The sequence below is a fragment of the Erythrolamprus reginae genome, chromosome 1 (genome assembly GCF_031021105.1).
Source record: "Erythrolamprus reginae isolate rEryReg1 chromosome 1, rEryReg1.hap1, whole genome shotgun sequence".
NCBI lineage: Eukaryota > Metazoa > Chordata > Lepidosauria > Squamata > Dipsadidae > Erythrolamprus > Erythrolamprus reginae.
The window spans coordinates 221,916,468-221,932,792 of NC_091950.1; the positions used below are offsets into that span (position 1 = coordinate 221,916,468).

Genomic DNA, 16,325 nt, shown 5'->3' on the forward strand with positions numbered 1-16,325 from the left:
CATCTCATTTTCAGCAACTCTGAGCAATTTATGATCATATGCATGATCATTGGCATTTGCCAACTGACTTACAATTACAACTGTTGTAGCATCCCACAGTCATGTGATTGCCATATGCAATCTTTCCTGATAGCTATGGGGACAAACAATGGGGAAATCTGTAGGCGGTTGTAAGTCAATCCCATAGGTTGCTCCTGATCCCACCACTTTTCTACCTGGTTTATTTATTTTAATTTATATATTTATCTTGTTAAGTATGAATTGGTAGTATATAAAGATATAACAATGTTCATATACATGATACTAGTAAGAGAGAAACATTAGGACAGGGGACGGAAGGCACGCTGACGCACTTACTGACCTCTTAGGAATCAGGAGAGTTCAACAGTGAATAGACTAAGGGTAACGTTTTGGGGGTTAGATGATGATATTACAGACTCAGGTAGTGAGTTCCATGCATTAACTATTTGGTTACTAAAGTCATATTTCCTGCAGTCGAGTTTGGAGTGGTTTACTTTAAGTTTTTATTTGTTGTGTGCTCGTGTATTGTTGTGGTTGAAACTGAAGTAGTTGTTGATAGGAAGGACGTTGTAGCAGATGATTTTATGGGATATGCTTAGGTTGTGTTTAAGGTGTATTTAAACTTTTTAAACCTAGGATTGTAAATCTAGTTGTGCAGGGTATTCTGTTGCGAGTGGAGGACTGAAGGGCTTTTCTTTTCTTTTTGAATTTTTTTTATTAGTTTTCGAATATATTTTAAAACAGACAAATAAATAGCAACAAAAAACAAACAAAGGAAAAACAACAACAAACAAAAAAACAAAAAATTGTGATATCAGCAAACATTCAATATTTCTGCACTACTATATGTATCTTGTAAATCGGTCTTTTTTATTCCTGGTTTTTTGTTTTGCTAAATAAACATTTTTGTCATTTTATCTAAAGTTGTAAAATATTTTCTGTCTGAGTGGAACAACCTGAAATAAATATAATAATTTTGGGAGTGTATTCATTTTAATTATTGCTATTCGCCCCAGCAGTGATAATTGTAAATTATCCAATTCTCTTTGTTCTAACAGTTTTTTATAATTATTTTCTTTTATTGTGGAACATTTATTTGTTAAGCATATCTCTAAGTGCTTAACTTTCATAATCTCCTTCCAGCTCTACTTGTTGTTGCACTGTTATATTTTTTGTTAATACCTTGTTTTTTTGTTTATTTATCTTAAGGCCAGCTACTGAGCCATATTTTTCTAGTTCTTGGATTAAGCATGGGCCTGACTCTCATGGCTCTTCTAAGAAAAAACCAGATAATCGGCAAAGGCCTGTAGTTTATAATTCTCCTTTTTGACTGTCGTTCCTTTGATTCCTGTATTTTCTCTAATTTAATTTAACAACACTTCCAATGTCAATATGAAAAGTAAAGGGGATAAAGGGCACCCCTGCCTAACACCTTTCTGGATTGGGAATACTTTTGTCATGTCTCCATTTATTATTACTTTGGCAGACTGGGAAGAATATACTGTATCAATCAGTCCTGTAAATTTGTCACCGAATTCCATTTCATATATTGCCAATTTCATGTAATTTCATGTATTTCCAATCCACATTGTCAAATGCCTTTTGCGCATCCAGGAAGACAGCTGCCACCTGCTTTTCCGGATGCACTTCATAGTATTCAAAAATATTAATGAATGTTCTTAAATTTGTTCTAATTTGTCTTGCTGGTAGAAATCCATTTTGGTCCGAATATATATTTTTGTTCAAAATTATTTTTAGTCTTTCTGCCGTGATACTCATAAATATTTTATAATCGGCGTTTAATAATGAGATTAGCCTATAATTTGGAATTAAACTTGGTTCGGCACCTTCTTTCAACAAGGTGGTGATATATGATTCTGTCCAAGATTTTGGAATTTTCTCTTCTAATAAGGCCTCATTGTAAATTCTTAATTGTATTTCCATTATTTCTTCTGTGGTTATTTTATAAAATTCTGCTGAAAATCCACCTGATCCTGGTGATTTATTGTTCTTCTGTCTTTGCAGTGCATTTCTCATTTCCTCTATTGTTATTTCTTTATTTAATATTATTGTATCTTCCTCTTTTATTTTGGTGATAGTTGTTTGTTGAAGGTATTCCTGTATTTTTTTCTTTCCCTGTTTCTTCTTGTATCGTTTTTCATAAAACTCCACAACAATGTCACTAAATTTTTGATCCAAGTTTTCCACCTTCTTCTCCATAATCTCTGCTTTGGTCTCTATCAATTGTATTTTCTTAACATTTTGCGCTATAGTCTCCTGCATCACCTCCATTCTCTCATCCAGTTTCTGTATATTCATATTAGTCTCTTTATGATTCAGTGTCATCCTTTCTTGCAGCTTCACCATTGTCTCTTGCATCATTACTAATGTATTATTCATTGTCTGCATCAGTGGTATACTGCTCCCTTTTTTCATAGTCAGCATGTTATCAATTAATATTTGACTGGATGAGGTCGGGGTAGATACTGTGGGGTTAGAAGCAGCTTTCTTCTGGAGGGTTTTTCTAAAGTAAAGTATCTCAGGACATTTTCTAGAGTGTTTATGTCTAAAATGTGGTGTGGATTCCAGACAGATGAGCTATATTCAAGGACTGGTCTGGTGAAAGTTTTGTATGCTCTGTTTAGTAGCATGAGATTACTGGAGCAGAAGCTATGAAGGATTAGGTTAACAACTCTTGAAGCCTTTTTGGCAATGTTATTGCAGTGGGCTTTGGCACTTAGGTCATTTGATATCAGTTCTCAGTGATGGGCAGCAGCTGGAATGGCAGGAACCACCATTCCGCTGGTGGAAATGGAGCATGTAGGCTCATTCTGGTTGCTGCCGGGCATGTACACGCTGTGCACATGCAACCAGAGTGAATCCGGTGAAAAATTACCAGATTTTTTTGCCTTCATGCACGTGTGGAAGCAAAGAAAACAGCAACTGTCCTCTGCCCTGGTGCTTCTTGACCTCTCAGCGGCTTTCGATACCATCGACCATGGTATCCTTCTGTGCCGGCGGCAGGGGTTGGGAGTGGGAGGCACTGTTCTTCAGTGGTTCTCCTCCTACCTGTCTGGTTGGTCGCAGTGGGTGTTAGTGGGGGGTCAGAGGTCGACCTCTAGGTCTCTCCCATGTGGGGTGCCTCAGGGGTCGGTCCTCTCCCCCTTGCTATTTAATATCTACATGAAACCGCTGGGTGAGATCATCCAAGGGCATGGGGTGAGGTATCATCAATATGCTGATGATACCCAGTTATACATCTCCACCCCATGTCCAGTCAACAAAGCAGTGGAAGTGATGTCCCGGTGCCTTGAGGCTGTTGGGGCCTGGATGGGTGTCAACAAGCTCAAACTCAATCCAGACAAGGCAGAATGGCTGTGGCTTTTACCTCCCAAGGACAATTCCATCTGTCCATCCATTACCCTGGGGGGGAATTATTGACCCCCTCAGAGAGGGTTCACAACTTGGGCATCCTCCTCGATCCACAGCTAACATTGGAACACCATCTCTCGGCTGTGGCGAGGAGGGCGTTTGGCCAGGTTCGCCTGGTGCACCAGTTGCGGCCCTATTTGGACCGGGGGTCATTGCTTACAGTTGCTCATGCCCTTATCACCACGAGGTTCGATTACTGCAATGCTCTCTACATGGGGCTACCTTTGAAAAGTGTTCGGAAACTTCAGATCGTGCAGAATGCGGCTGCGAGTGCTATCGTGGGGCTTCCTAGATTCGTCCACGTTTCTACAACACTCCGTGGCCTGCACTGGCTGTCGATCAGTTTCCGGTCACAATTCAAAATGTTGGTAATGACCTTTAAAGCCCTACATGGCACTGGACCAGAATACCTCCGGAACCGCATTCTACCGCATGAATCCCAATGGCCGATTAGGTCCCACAGAGTTGGCCTTCTCCGGGTCCCGTCGACTAAACAATGTCGTTTGGCAGGCCCCAGGGGAAGAGCCTTGTCTTTGGCAGCCCCAGCCCTCTGGAATCAACTTCCCCCAGAGATTAGAACGGCCCCCACCCTCCTTGTCTTTTGCAAGTTACTTAAAACCCACCTATATCGCCAGGTATGGGGGAACTAAGACATCTCCCCCAGGCTTATTATATTTCATGTTTGATGTGTATGTGCTGTATGGTTTTTAATTGTTGAGGTTTATATATATATTATTATTAGATTTGTTCCATTGTTATACTGTTTTTATTACTGTTGTGAGCCGCCCCGAGTCTTTGGAGAGGGGCGGCATACAAATCTAATAAATTGAATTGAATTTTCCACAGCCCCCCCCCCAAACCCACCTCGCCAAAAAGGTGATCATGCCATGCAAGGGAAATGGGAAACTTGGCCAGCTTTAGGCACAAAAGCATGGCTGGAACAATAGAGCACCTTCCACCATCTCACACTCCCTCCTTCTCCACAGCCAGAAAGGCAGGCTGAGTGACCCCCCTGTCCCCTCCCCACTTGAGTCTGCAGCAGAGGGTGACTGGTGAGTGGGTGGGAGATGAGGAGAGCCCCAGTTAAGGACATGGGTGCCGAGAGAGAGTGCAAGGTCAGCCTGTTCTTTGTCTCCCTGCGTGTGTGTGGGGAGGGGTTGGGTTGGGGGCCGCATCTTCCAAGAACCAACCAAAGTATTGGATGCCTTTTCCTCATGTCCGAGGCTGCTGATTGCAGGGCTTTGGCTTTCTCGGATGGCCCGTGTATGGCTCGGAAACGGGGCTCCCCTGGCTGGGACTCCTTTTGGAGCTAGGCTTAGAGAAGGAGAACAATAGGATTGGTGCACGCAATTTCTCCCGTGGACACATGGCTAGGTCTGGTGAGCAGTTTTTGGGGGCAATGGCAGGTGGCCAGAAAATGCCAAGATTGATGGAATTTTTTGGTGTGTGTGTATAGAAAGCGAGCCCTCTTTATTTGTGTTAAATGAGGATAGAATAGGATTTATTTATTTATTGGATTTGTATGCTGTCCCTCTTCGTAGACTTGGGGCGGCTAACAACAATGGTAAAACAACATGTGACAATCCAATACTAAAGCAGCTAAAAACCCTTATTTTAAAACCAATCATACATACATACAAACATACCATACATAAATTGTAGAAGCCTAGTGGGAAAGAATATTTCAGTTCTCCCATGCCTGACGACAGAGGTGGGTTTTAAGAAGCTTACGAAAGGCAAGAAGTGTGGGGGCTATTCTAATCTCTGGAGGGAGTTGGTTCCAGAGGGCTGGGGCCGCCACAGAGAAGGCTCTTCCCCTGGGTCCCGCCAAACGACATTGTTTAGTTGACGGGACCCGGAGAAGGCCCACTCTGTGGGACCTAACTGGTCACTGGGATTCGTGCGGCAGAAGGTGGTCCCAGAGATAACCTGGCCCGGTGCCATGGAGGGCTTTATAGGTCATAACCAACACTTTAAATTGTGACCGGAAACTGATCGGCAACCAATGTAGACTGCAGAGTGTTGGTGTGACATGGGCTGGAATTCTTTACTGGCCAAGTGGAATTGGACACAAAGGGATTTTTCTCAAACACCCCCACCACTTTCCAGCCACTGTCAAAAAAATCAAGAGCAGCTAAAAGTTTCCCCAGGACAGGAGAAAGTCTTGGGGGGGGGGGAAAGGGATGGAACAGTGGGACGAGGAGGACCAGGGGGTTGCACGGGAGACAGTATGGCAGAGACACACACACACACTCACCTGCAGGTGCAAGATCTCTAGCGCGCAACAAGCGAGCACTGTGTAAAGATACTGGCATGTCTTCATTGCACTTTGGGGAAGAACGAAAAGCGAAAGTGCCCATGGCTTACTCTGATTTACCCCCATCCCTCCCAGCCCCAAGGCTTTCTCCTGTCCTGGGGAAACTTTCACCTGGGATAGGGACGAAGGATATATAGCTCTCATTGTTCGGCAAAAAAATAAAAGTTTCAGGGACTTTTAGGAGCTGGCATAGATGGATACTGACACCCATCATTCCCAACCGGGAGGAGGAGGGTCTGCCTTCCTGCTTAGCATCCCAAGCCCCCTTCTCACCTCCTCACACACATCTCTTCCTTGACCTCATAAAATCTTTTGCTTTTTGCTCTTCCTCGAAGCACAATGAAGGCGCGCTGGTATCTTTACGCAGTGCTGGCTTGTTACACACTGGAGATCTTGCACCTGCAGGTGAGTGTGTGGTCTCCTCTCCAATGTCACCCACCCACCAAATTCCTCGCGCACCTCTTCCCTTGTTTGTTCCATGGGGAGTGGGATCAATAGGAGCAGGAGGAGGAGGGCACGTGTATCTCCCTCTCGCTTCTGCTTCTCCTTCTGCCACTCATTCCAATTAAGACAGTTCTCGAGCCTGCAGGGGGAGTGGGAAGTTAAAGCCAGCTGCTTTGGGTGCCTTGAAGGGACTCCCCTGGAGGAAGCATTTGCCAGGCTCGGAATGAGAGCCAGGGAGCCTTGTCTGAGGCTGAAGCGCCGGGATTCTCCTTTGCCTGCCGCCGCCACTGAAAACACTTTCAAGGAGGGTGGAAGCTTTGCCGGCTGACAAGCCTCCAGGCAGCTTCCCGCGCATGTTAATCCACCCACGAGGTTTCCTCCAGGCAGTCTCCACTGTCTTTCCACCCACCCATCTCCTCCACCCGCCGCTGAAAAAGGATCAGAATGCCGGTGGTAATAAGGCAAAAGGGGTGAGTTTTGGGATGGGTTTGCATGCATTATTCACTTTTACATTGATTTCCATGGGAAAAATTGCTTCTACTTACGAATGTTTCTACTTACGAACCTGGTCATGGAATGAACTAAGTTCATAAGTAGAGGTACCACTGTATTTCTTAACCCTAATTTTATAATAATTGCCATTTAACAAAAGATATATATATAATCTCCAAACATTCCCATTCATATCAACTAAATCCTAAATTATATCTAATCACAATAATAGTATTACCGGGGTGTGTGTGTGTCAAAACTATATCAATACAAGAGCATAAATCCAATTAATTTCTCTCTTACCAATTAACATATAATATTCAAATTCCAGTTAGCCTGGTTACTAATAATTTCTTTTAGTAAGTAAGAATTTTTTTTAGTATCCTGCTCTATTTTTTATTTTTCACTGTAAACCCAATGTAATCATCATGCCCTAATCTATTTTATATCACTGAAAACCCAGTGCAATCATCATACCCTACTCTATTTATGTCATTGTAAAACGAGTGAAATCATTGTGCCTTATTCTATTAGTGTCACTGTAAACCCAGTGTAATCATCATACCCTACTCTAATTATATCACTGTAAACCCTATGTGTTCTTCATGCCCTACTCTATTAGTATCACTGTAGACCCAGTGTAATTTTCAGACCCTACTCCATTTCTATCACTGTGAACCCAGTGTAATTCTCATGCCCTACTCTAATTGTCTGAAGGCTGTTAGGATGGGTGCTAACAGACTCAAGCTCAACCCTGACAAGACCGAGTGGCTATGGGTTCTACCTCTCAAGGACACTTCCATCTGTCCGTCCATTACTCTGGCAGGAAGCTTTAGACCCCCTCAGAGAGGGTCCGCAACTTAGGCATCCTCCTCAATCCACAGCTGACCTTGGAACATCATCTGTTGGCTGTGATGAGGGGGGCATTTGCCTAGGTTGCGGCCCTATCTGGACAGGGAGTTTTTACTCACAGTCATAGTTTCCTCTAAGCTGAGCAGTGAGCAATCGCTCACTTAAAAATCATCATCAACTCAGAGTTTTCCAAACCTGCCCAGAAGCCGAGAGGGAAAGAGTGAGAGGGAAGGAGAGAGAGAGGAAGAGAGGAAGAGAAAGAAACAGATAGAAAAAAGAGAGGAAGGAAAAGAGAAAGAAAAAGAATGGGAGTAACAAAAAGAGAAAGAAAATAAAAATCTAGTTTGAAACTAGCTCAACTATTTAAGTGGCATTTTGATATTGATAGAGTTGCCCTATTATGAGCTCACTGTTATAGACACAGTATTTATTTATTTATTATTTCTGTGCCGCCCAGTCCCGAAGGGACTGCCGCTCAGACACTATACTTTTCCGCCCCTCCCAAAAAAAAATTAGAGGGAACACTGCTCACAGTCACTCATGCCCTTACCACCTCGAGGTTCGACTACTGTAATGCTCTGGGGCTACCTTTGAAGAGTATTTGGAAACTGCAAATTGTGCAGAACATAGCTGCGTGAGCAGTCATGGGGCTGCCTAGGCATACCCATGTCTCTCCAACACTCTGCGATCTGCATGGGCTGTCAATTGGTTCCGGACTCAATTGAAACTGTTGGTTATGACCTATAAAGCCCTACATAGCATCAAACCAGTTTACTTGCCTACTGCCTACTGCCACATGAATCCCAGTGACTGGTTAGGTCCAACAGAGTCAGCCTTCTCCAGGTCCCATCAACTAGACAATGTTGTTTGACAGGACCTAGGGGACCTCTCTGGAGATTCGTACTGCACCCACCCTCCTCGCCTTTCATAAGAGTCTTAAGATTCATTTATGTTGTCAGGCTTGGGCCAATTAGATCTTAGCCCCTGGCCAACGAATGATTGTATGATTGTTGTAAGAATGGGTGTGATTGATTTTTAATACAATTACACTAGGGATTTTAAATGTAATTGGATTAATTTTATTGTAATTTAATATTTATTTATGTATTCTCCACTGTAAATCAGGTGTAATCATGATTTCTCACTGATTTTATTTCCTTTTCCCTAAATTTCAATATAACGATCCAGATTAACAGTTTATGCATGGTATGTTAGTACAGTGGTACCTCGAGATACGAGTTTAATTCGTTCCGGACCTGGGCTCTTAAGTCGAGCAGCTCTTATCTCGAACGACTTTTCCCCATAGGAATTAATGTAAATAATTTTAATTGGTTCCAGCCCTCAAAAAACTCACAAAGTTAGTCTAAATTATGCAGAAAGACATGTTTTTAATGAAGAAATGTACATGTACATATAAATGAATAATGAAGTTTCTTTCACTTAACTTGTAAACTTTCTTAAACTTTTAAATTTACATATGTTCAACTTCTCTGCCACCCAATCCTGTAGGACAGAGGTCCCCAACCCTTTTTGCACCAGGGACCGGCTTTAAGCGATCAAGAGAGGAATGGGTGAATGAATGGACGGAGGGTGGGAAGGAAGGAAGGAAAGAGGGAAGGGACAGGAACAGAGGAAGAAAGCAAGGAAACTTATGAAAGGGGAGAGTAAGAGAGGAATGAGTGAAGGGAGGGAGGGAGGGAAGAAGGTGGGAAGGAGAAAGAAAAGAAGAAATAGAGGAAGGGAAGGTAAAAGAGAGAAAGAAAAAGAGCAAGAAAGAAAGCTGCAAGCACCCCCCCGAGCCCCCCAGGCCGGCTGCAACCTTTTAAAACACGCGCGCCGCTTCGCAGCTGTCTCCTGAAGCCGAACGCGGAAGTTAGCGTTTGGCTTCAGGAGACAGCTCCTTGGCGCTTGTATCTCGAATTTGGGCTTGTAAGTAGAACAAAAATATCTCTCCCCTCCCAGCTCTTATCTCGAGTTGCTCTTAAGTAGAGCAGCTCTTATGTCGGGGTTCCACTGTATGTATGTATGGTTGTTATAATAAGGATTTTTAGTTGCTTTATTATTGGATTGCTAAATATTGTTTTTATCACTGTTGTTAGCCACCCCGAGTCCACGGAGAGGGGCGGCATACAAATAAATAAATAAATAAATAAATAAATAAATAAATAAATAAATAAATAAATAAATAAGATAATCGCTATTTTCTGTTTCCATTATTCTCTTATTCCATTATTCCATTATTCATCCCAATAGATAATTCCCATAATCTTGCCATATCTTGTAATTAAAAATTACTATGTATAAAATTCAATTTAATAATCAGTATTTTCGCATAGTTGGTTTTCTTGCATCACATTTTTCTTTTGTCAGTTCTATAGCCATGCCCCAATCAGTCAGTTCAAGAGTCTTTTCTCTCAAAAGTTCTTTCAGTCACAAACAAAAGCTGGTAACATCCTTTCTCCTCACAAGTAGACAAATAAAAAGCACATTCCACCTTCATAGCCACAACAGATAAGATGTTTCACAGCCAAGGCTGGCAGATGTTAAGAACAGAATTCAAAATTCCCCCTATATTAGCTCTTCCAGTCGGTAGATGGCAAGCTTTTATTTTTTCCATTAGTTTAGTATGTTAAATAATTAACTCTCTTCATAAATCAACACACAAAGAATAAATCTTGAAAAATGCTTCAATAATCCAAATTCAAAACATGTATATCTCTTTAAAATTCAATGTTGGGCATTTTGCTGTTTCCAGAAGCTTTTCGCTATTGCCTCACCACTAAATAGCCACTTTCTCCCCAATTTCTGGCAAGATTTGTTTCCATTACAAAAATCACTAAAATAAAGTTTCAAATCCCTTTTTGGCAGTCATCACTCACCAGCACACAACTTGATTTTTTCTTCACCTCTTCAAAGCTTTGCTTCATTCTCTTTCCAGGTGTTACCACTCTTCTCCAATCCCTGCATTGTATTGTCTCCATGGCATAGTCAGCTTAGGCATGGCAGCCTAGCCGATTTTGCCCCACCACCAGGGGAGAACAAGTCAGTTTATCTGGGCAGCAGAGATTTGGAATCCTCCCATGGGTGATTTGGAATTCCGTGCGGCTGCGGACATTGATCTCACCAGTCCTCTCAGAAGTATGACACAGTAGCAAAGATGCACCCACCTGATGCTTAGAGATATTTTGGATTGGGTGGACTGCCAAAGGGGTGTGTGTTGGGGTTACTTTGTAATAGGCATCTTGCACGCCTTTTTCTTCAGACTTTACTTTTCTTTCATTGCATTCACTTCTGATTTAGTAAAAGTAATCTTTGGAGTTCAAAATGGACTCGAGTATTACTATCCTAAATTCTGAGCAAAGCAGACCTGACTGCTACCTGGACAAGTGCGGGAAGCAAAATTGTGCTCTATCCCACACTTGTGCACCAGAGCCACGGAGCTGCGTTCAATTAGCCATTCTGGCAGCAGCACATCAGTGCCACCCATTCATACTTTATGTAGGTGCCACTGCCACTGCCCCTGCCTATCCAGTTGCACTCTGTAGCATCTTCGTGTAGTACTTATCCACCTACACTCAATAGTACCATTGGTGATGCTTGTTTCCCCACATAAAAGTACCTGGCAGGCCATTAGCCTTTCTTCCTGTAGCACTTGTCCACTAGTCTGCTTGCCTGGCCATCTATTCCTATGTTGTGGTCACATGAGACCCTTGTTTAACAATCCATATAGTCTTAGAATTATGGCAACAATTGGCCATAATTAGCATCTCAGAGGCATCTGAGTCTGCGAAGAGGGGCGGAATACAAATCTAATAAATAATAATAATAATAATAATTATTATTATTATTATTATTATTATTTAATTTTATGTGGGAACATCCAAAATTAGCCAATAAACAGGGCTGAAGTAGGGACTCAATAAATAGATAATAAAATAAGGATTATATAACCATTGGGAAATGATCACTTTTGCAATCTAAAAATTGACTTGGAATGTAGCAGGTTATGAGTTATTTTCAGGGCTACCTTTTTGACTGTTCCATTTGAAATGCAGATTTGATTTTATAAAGCTGTGGCAAAATCCTGTATTATTATAATTTTAGAGTAATATTTAGAATAATCTTAGACAAATACTATCTTCCCACCAGGAAAAGAATGGTAGCATTTTGCATGTAAAACCAAAATATTGTATCCTAATTTTGAAATAAAATCACTGCTTTACATAAATTTGGAGTTACAGCTAGTTCTATTATAGTCAGTGACTGTTCAACATTATCCACTGATAATAATCTGCAAGAAAACAAGCAAACTCAGAGAACATTAAGTATCCCTCTAACACAGACCTGGGTAAGGGGCGGCCCGTAGGCCACATCCAGCCCCGCCCATTGTCTGTGACCGGCCCATCCGCTATCTGTGCCTGCGCAGCCATCAGGACCCCCCCACACAGAAACTTTTGAAGAGGTGCAAAGCCGTGCAGTCCCAGATCGCTCGCTCATTCACTTGCCTCTTCCTGGCTACAATCACTAAATCTGCCAAAGAGGACGTTTGGCTCCATGCGGTTGCCATCCCAAGCAAGATGGTGGCACCCATCAGGCACTTCCAACCCTCTTTCGGCTGGCGAAAGAGGGTGTAAATTTTTGTTATTTTTCTCTCAACATACATTCAAACAATATAGTGTACCATCTAATTTTCCATGAATAAAATACGGTATTTTGTTAGTAAGTAATATCGATCATCAAAAAAGTTGCAAAAGTTTTTTTCTAATTTTGTCATCCAATTACATATTTTTTAAAAATTAAAATCCCTCCTTAATGTTCCTTCAAAAAGTACACCAATTATATTTCTAACTTATTAACTATTATGCCAAAGTGCTTCCTTCTTTCTTTATACATTTTTCTTCTTTTTTAAAATATATTTTTATTAGTTTTTTATACATATAAACAATAAAACGAAACAACAAATAGACAAAAAAAAGGGGGGGAACCCAGTAGAACATAACAGTAAATAAAACAGAACATATAAATACAACATTTGGGGGGGGGAAGTTTCCCCACCTTTTTAGCGTGTTCAGTCAGAGAATTTTCCCTCATCGCTAAGTATTCTTTTATTGACATATTGCTTTGCTTTGTTTATATTGTAATCTATTAACTAAAAATTGTATAATTTGTTTATTTCACCATTGTTCTTTTCTCTAGCCAATTGTAAAATTTTCCCCATATCTTGTAATAATCTGAGTCTTCTTTCCCATCTAATTTTTTAGACATCCTATCCATCTCTGCACAGTCCAGCACTTTTTTGATTATTGTACTTTCTTCAGGTGTGTTATCGGATTTCCATTCCTGCGCATAGGCTATCCTAGCAGCTGTCAGTATGTGAATGGCTAAGTATCTTACCTCCTTTTTAAATTTTTTTGTTGAAGATGCCCAATAAATACAATTCTGGCTTTTTTTCAAATTCTTCTTTTGTTATTTCTTTTAGCCAATCTGTTATCTTATTCCAATATTTTTAGCCTCCGAGCATGTCCACCATTGATGATAGAATGTGCCTTTTTCTTTTTTACACTTCCAACAGATTGGTGAGACTTTCGGGAACATTTTTGAAAGTCTTGTCAGTGACAAATGCCATCTGTAAAACATCTTTAACTGGTTTTCCCTGAATGCAGTCGATTTTGTCATTTGCCAATTATAAATCCATAATTTTTCCCACTTTTCTAATTCAATTGTGTATCCAAAATTTATTCCCCAGCTTATGTTTTCTTTTACAATTTCCACTTCTGTTTCATATCGAATCAAATATTTATATATTTTACCAATTAATTTTTCATCATCTCTTAGGAGTGTCCTGTGCAAATCTCCCCTCCCCACTTGAAAACCATATTCCCTTTTATCTTTTTGGTATGCATCTTTTATTTGTAAATATGTCCACCAATCTATTAATTACCATTTTATTCCAATTCTTCCTTTGATTTTAAATTTGTTTGTTGGTCTAATAGTTCTTTGTATCTAATTGTATTTTGGGGCCTGATTAAACTTGGATGATATTTTAATTTGATTGGCGAAACCCACTCTGGTATCTTGATATAGTGTTGTTTTTTAATTATCTTCCATGTTTGCATGAGCGAATTTCTTAATATATGCTTTTTTAAATATCTTAGTGTTTTATCTCTTTCATACCAGAGATAGGCATGCCAACCTAATAGTAAGTCGTGACCTTCTATGGTCAGTATATGCTTGTTTTCTAACACAATCCATTCTTTAATCCAAGTTAATGATGATGATGCATAATAATATAGTTTAAAATTTGGTTATCCCAAGTCTCCTCTTTCTTTCACATCTTGTAATGCCTTTAATTTAATTCTCGGTTTTTTGCCTAACCAGATATAATTTAGTACTATTTTGTTAAGTTCTTTGAAGAATTTTTTACCTGGGTTTATAGGGATCATTTGAAATAGGAAGAGGAGCTTGGGCAGGACACTCATTTTGATTGAATTGATTCTTTCTAATAGTGAGAGTTGTAAATTTTCCCAATTTTTAAAATCAGCTTTAATTTGGTTCATTAAACTCATATAATTATCCTCTTGTAATATTGCTGTTTTGGCTGTGACCCAAATTCCCAAATATTTAACTTTTAAAACTATTTGCATATTGGAAATCTGTTCCAAATGTTTTATTTGTTTTTTTGTACAATTTTTAGTTATAATTTTTGTTTTTAGTTTATTTATTTTTAGTCCTGCTACTTCGCCAAAATCTTCAATTTGTTTAATCAATTTGGGAGTGGTTGTCAATGGTTCCTCAATTATAAATACCAAATCGTCTGCGAAAGCTTGGACTTTGTAGGTTTCTTTCCTTATTCTTAGATCTTTTATTTCTTCATCTTTTCTTATTTTTACCAATAGTGCTTCCATAGTTAGTATAAACAGAAGTGGGGAGATAGGACATCCCTGCTTAACTCCTTTCTCGATTTCAAATTTTTCTGTCTGTTCTCCATTGATTATAATTTTGCTTAGAGTATATTGCATTTATTAATTTTATTTCATTGTTTCTAATTGTGTAATCATGAATTTCCAATGGACATTATCGAAAGCCTTTTGGGCATCTAGGAAAACCAGCGCCATCTATTTCTCAGGGTGCTCTTCATAATATTCTAGGGTGTTGATTATTATCCTCAAATTGTCTCTAATTTGTCACTTGGGGAGAAAACCATACTGGTCTCGATGTATTAATTGGTTCAAATTTTTTTAAATCCTTGTTGCATAAATTGTAATAAATATTTTATATTCTGTGTTCAATAGAGATATGTGTCTGTAATTATGAATTTTTTTCTTTTTCTGTCTCCGTTTTTGGTATGAGTGATATCAATGCTTCTGACCATGTTTTGGGTAGCTTTGCTTCTTCGGCTATTTGATTATAAATTTCCAACATATTGTTTTCTAGTGTTTCTATTTCTTGTTTGTATAATTGAACTGGTATACCATCTATACCAGATGCTTTATTATTTTTCTGTTGTTTTATCGCTGCCTGAAATTCAACTAAAGTTATTGGTCTGTTTAATTCTTGTTGTTGCTCTTCTGTTAATATTTTCATATTTGATGATTCGATATACTTTTCTATTTCTTCCTTTTTTACTTCACGCGCGTATAATTTCTTATAAAATTGTACTGCTTTTCTTTTCTTCCTTATCGTATTTAATAATACCTTGGTCATTTTGTTTTTGTTCTTTTTGTTTTCTCAATTTGTGGGCTAGCCATCTATCTGGTTTATTAGCTTAATTTTTTTATTTTTTGAATTTATTTGTAATTCTGCTTATGTTTGTTTTAGTTCTTGTTCCAATTTTTCCTGTTTAATTTTGTTTGTTTGTGTTTCCTTGTTGTGTATGATATTGTTAAACCCCGAATAAACTCCTTGGTTGTGTCCCAGAGTGTTTGTGGTGTAATATCTTCAGTTTTGTTTATTTCAAAAAATATTTGTAATTCTTTCTCTAGCATCTGAGTATACTGCTTTTCTTTTAGTATTTTTCTGTCCATGATCCATTTTATTTGTTTTCTGCTGTTTTCCTTTCCCCAAATTAGTGATATCGGGCTATGATCTGCCCAAGTATTTAATTCTATTTCTATTTTTTCAATTTCGTTATTAATCTGTGGTGTTGCCCATATCTATACAAGACCAACTCTGATGTGGATTCGAATAATATGTGTATTGTTTAGCTTTATCATGTTTTTCTCTCCAAGAGTCTTTCAGGCCAAATTCTTTAACTATTTCCCAAAAAGTTTTAGGGAGGTTTTTCTTTTTTTTAATATTTCTTTTCCCTTTGTAATCTAATTTTTTGTCTGACACCGCGTTAAAATCTCCTAGTAAAATTATGTTCTCCAAATTTAGCTTAATAATTTTTTCATGTAATTTTTTATAAAATTCAATTTGATTTTCGTTGGGTACATAAATCACTATTAACGTTAAGGGTTTTTGATCCTTCTCTAATTCTATTATTAAAATTCTTCCCTTCTGATCCTTATATATTTCTTTTGAACTAATTGTTTTTTTCACATATATTGCTACTCCTTTTTTTTTTGATCGGCTAGAGAAACATATAATGTCCCTAATTTCTTATTTTCTAATAGGTCCACATTTTGTTTGAGAATATGTAATTCTTGCAAAGCAATGACATCCACTTTCAACTTTTTTAATTTTGTAAATATTAGTCTTCTTTTATTAGGATTGTTAAGTCCATTTGCATTGATTGATATTATTCCTATATCTTCTGACATTTATT

At 39.1% G+C, this 16,325-nt stretch overlaps 1 protein-coding gene across 1 annotated transcript in view; it reads right to left on the minus strand.

Moving 5' to 3' along the window:
* Positions 1-16,325, minus strand: part of TRPM8 (transient receptor potential cation channel subfamily M member 8) — a 507,003-nt gene that overhangs the window by 459,360 nt on the left and 31,318 nt on the right. Inside the window, exon 7 of the mRNA XM_070758570.1 lies at positions 5,711-5,780. Within this exon, the coding sequence (XP_070614671.1) occupies positions 5,711-5,780 (70 nt within the window). The remainder of the gene's footprint in view (positions 1-5,710; positions 5,781-16,325) is intronic.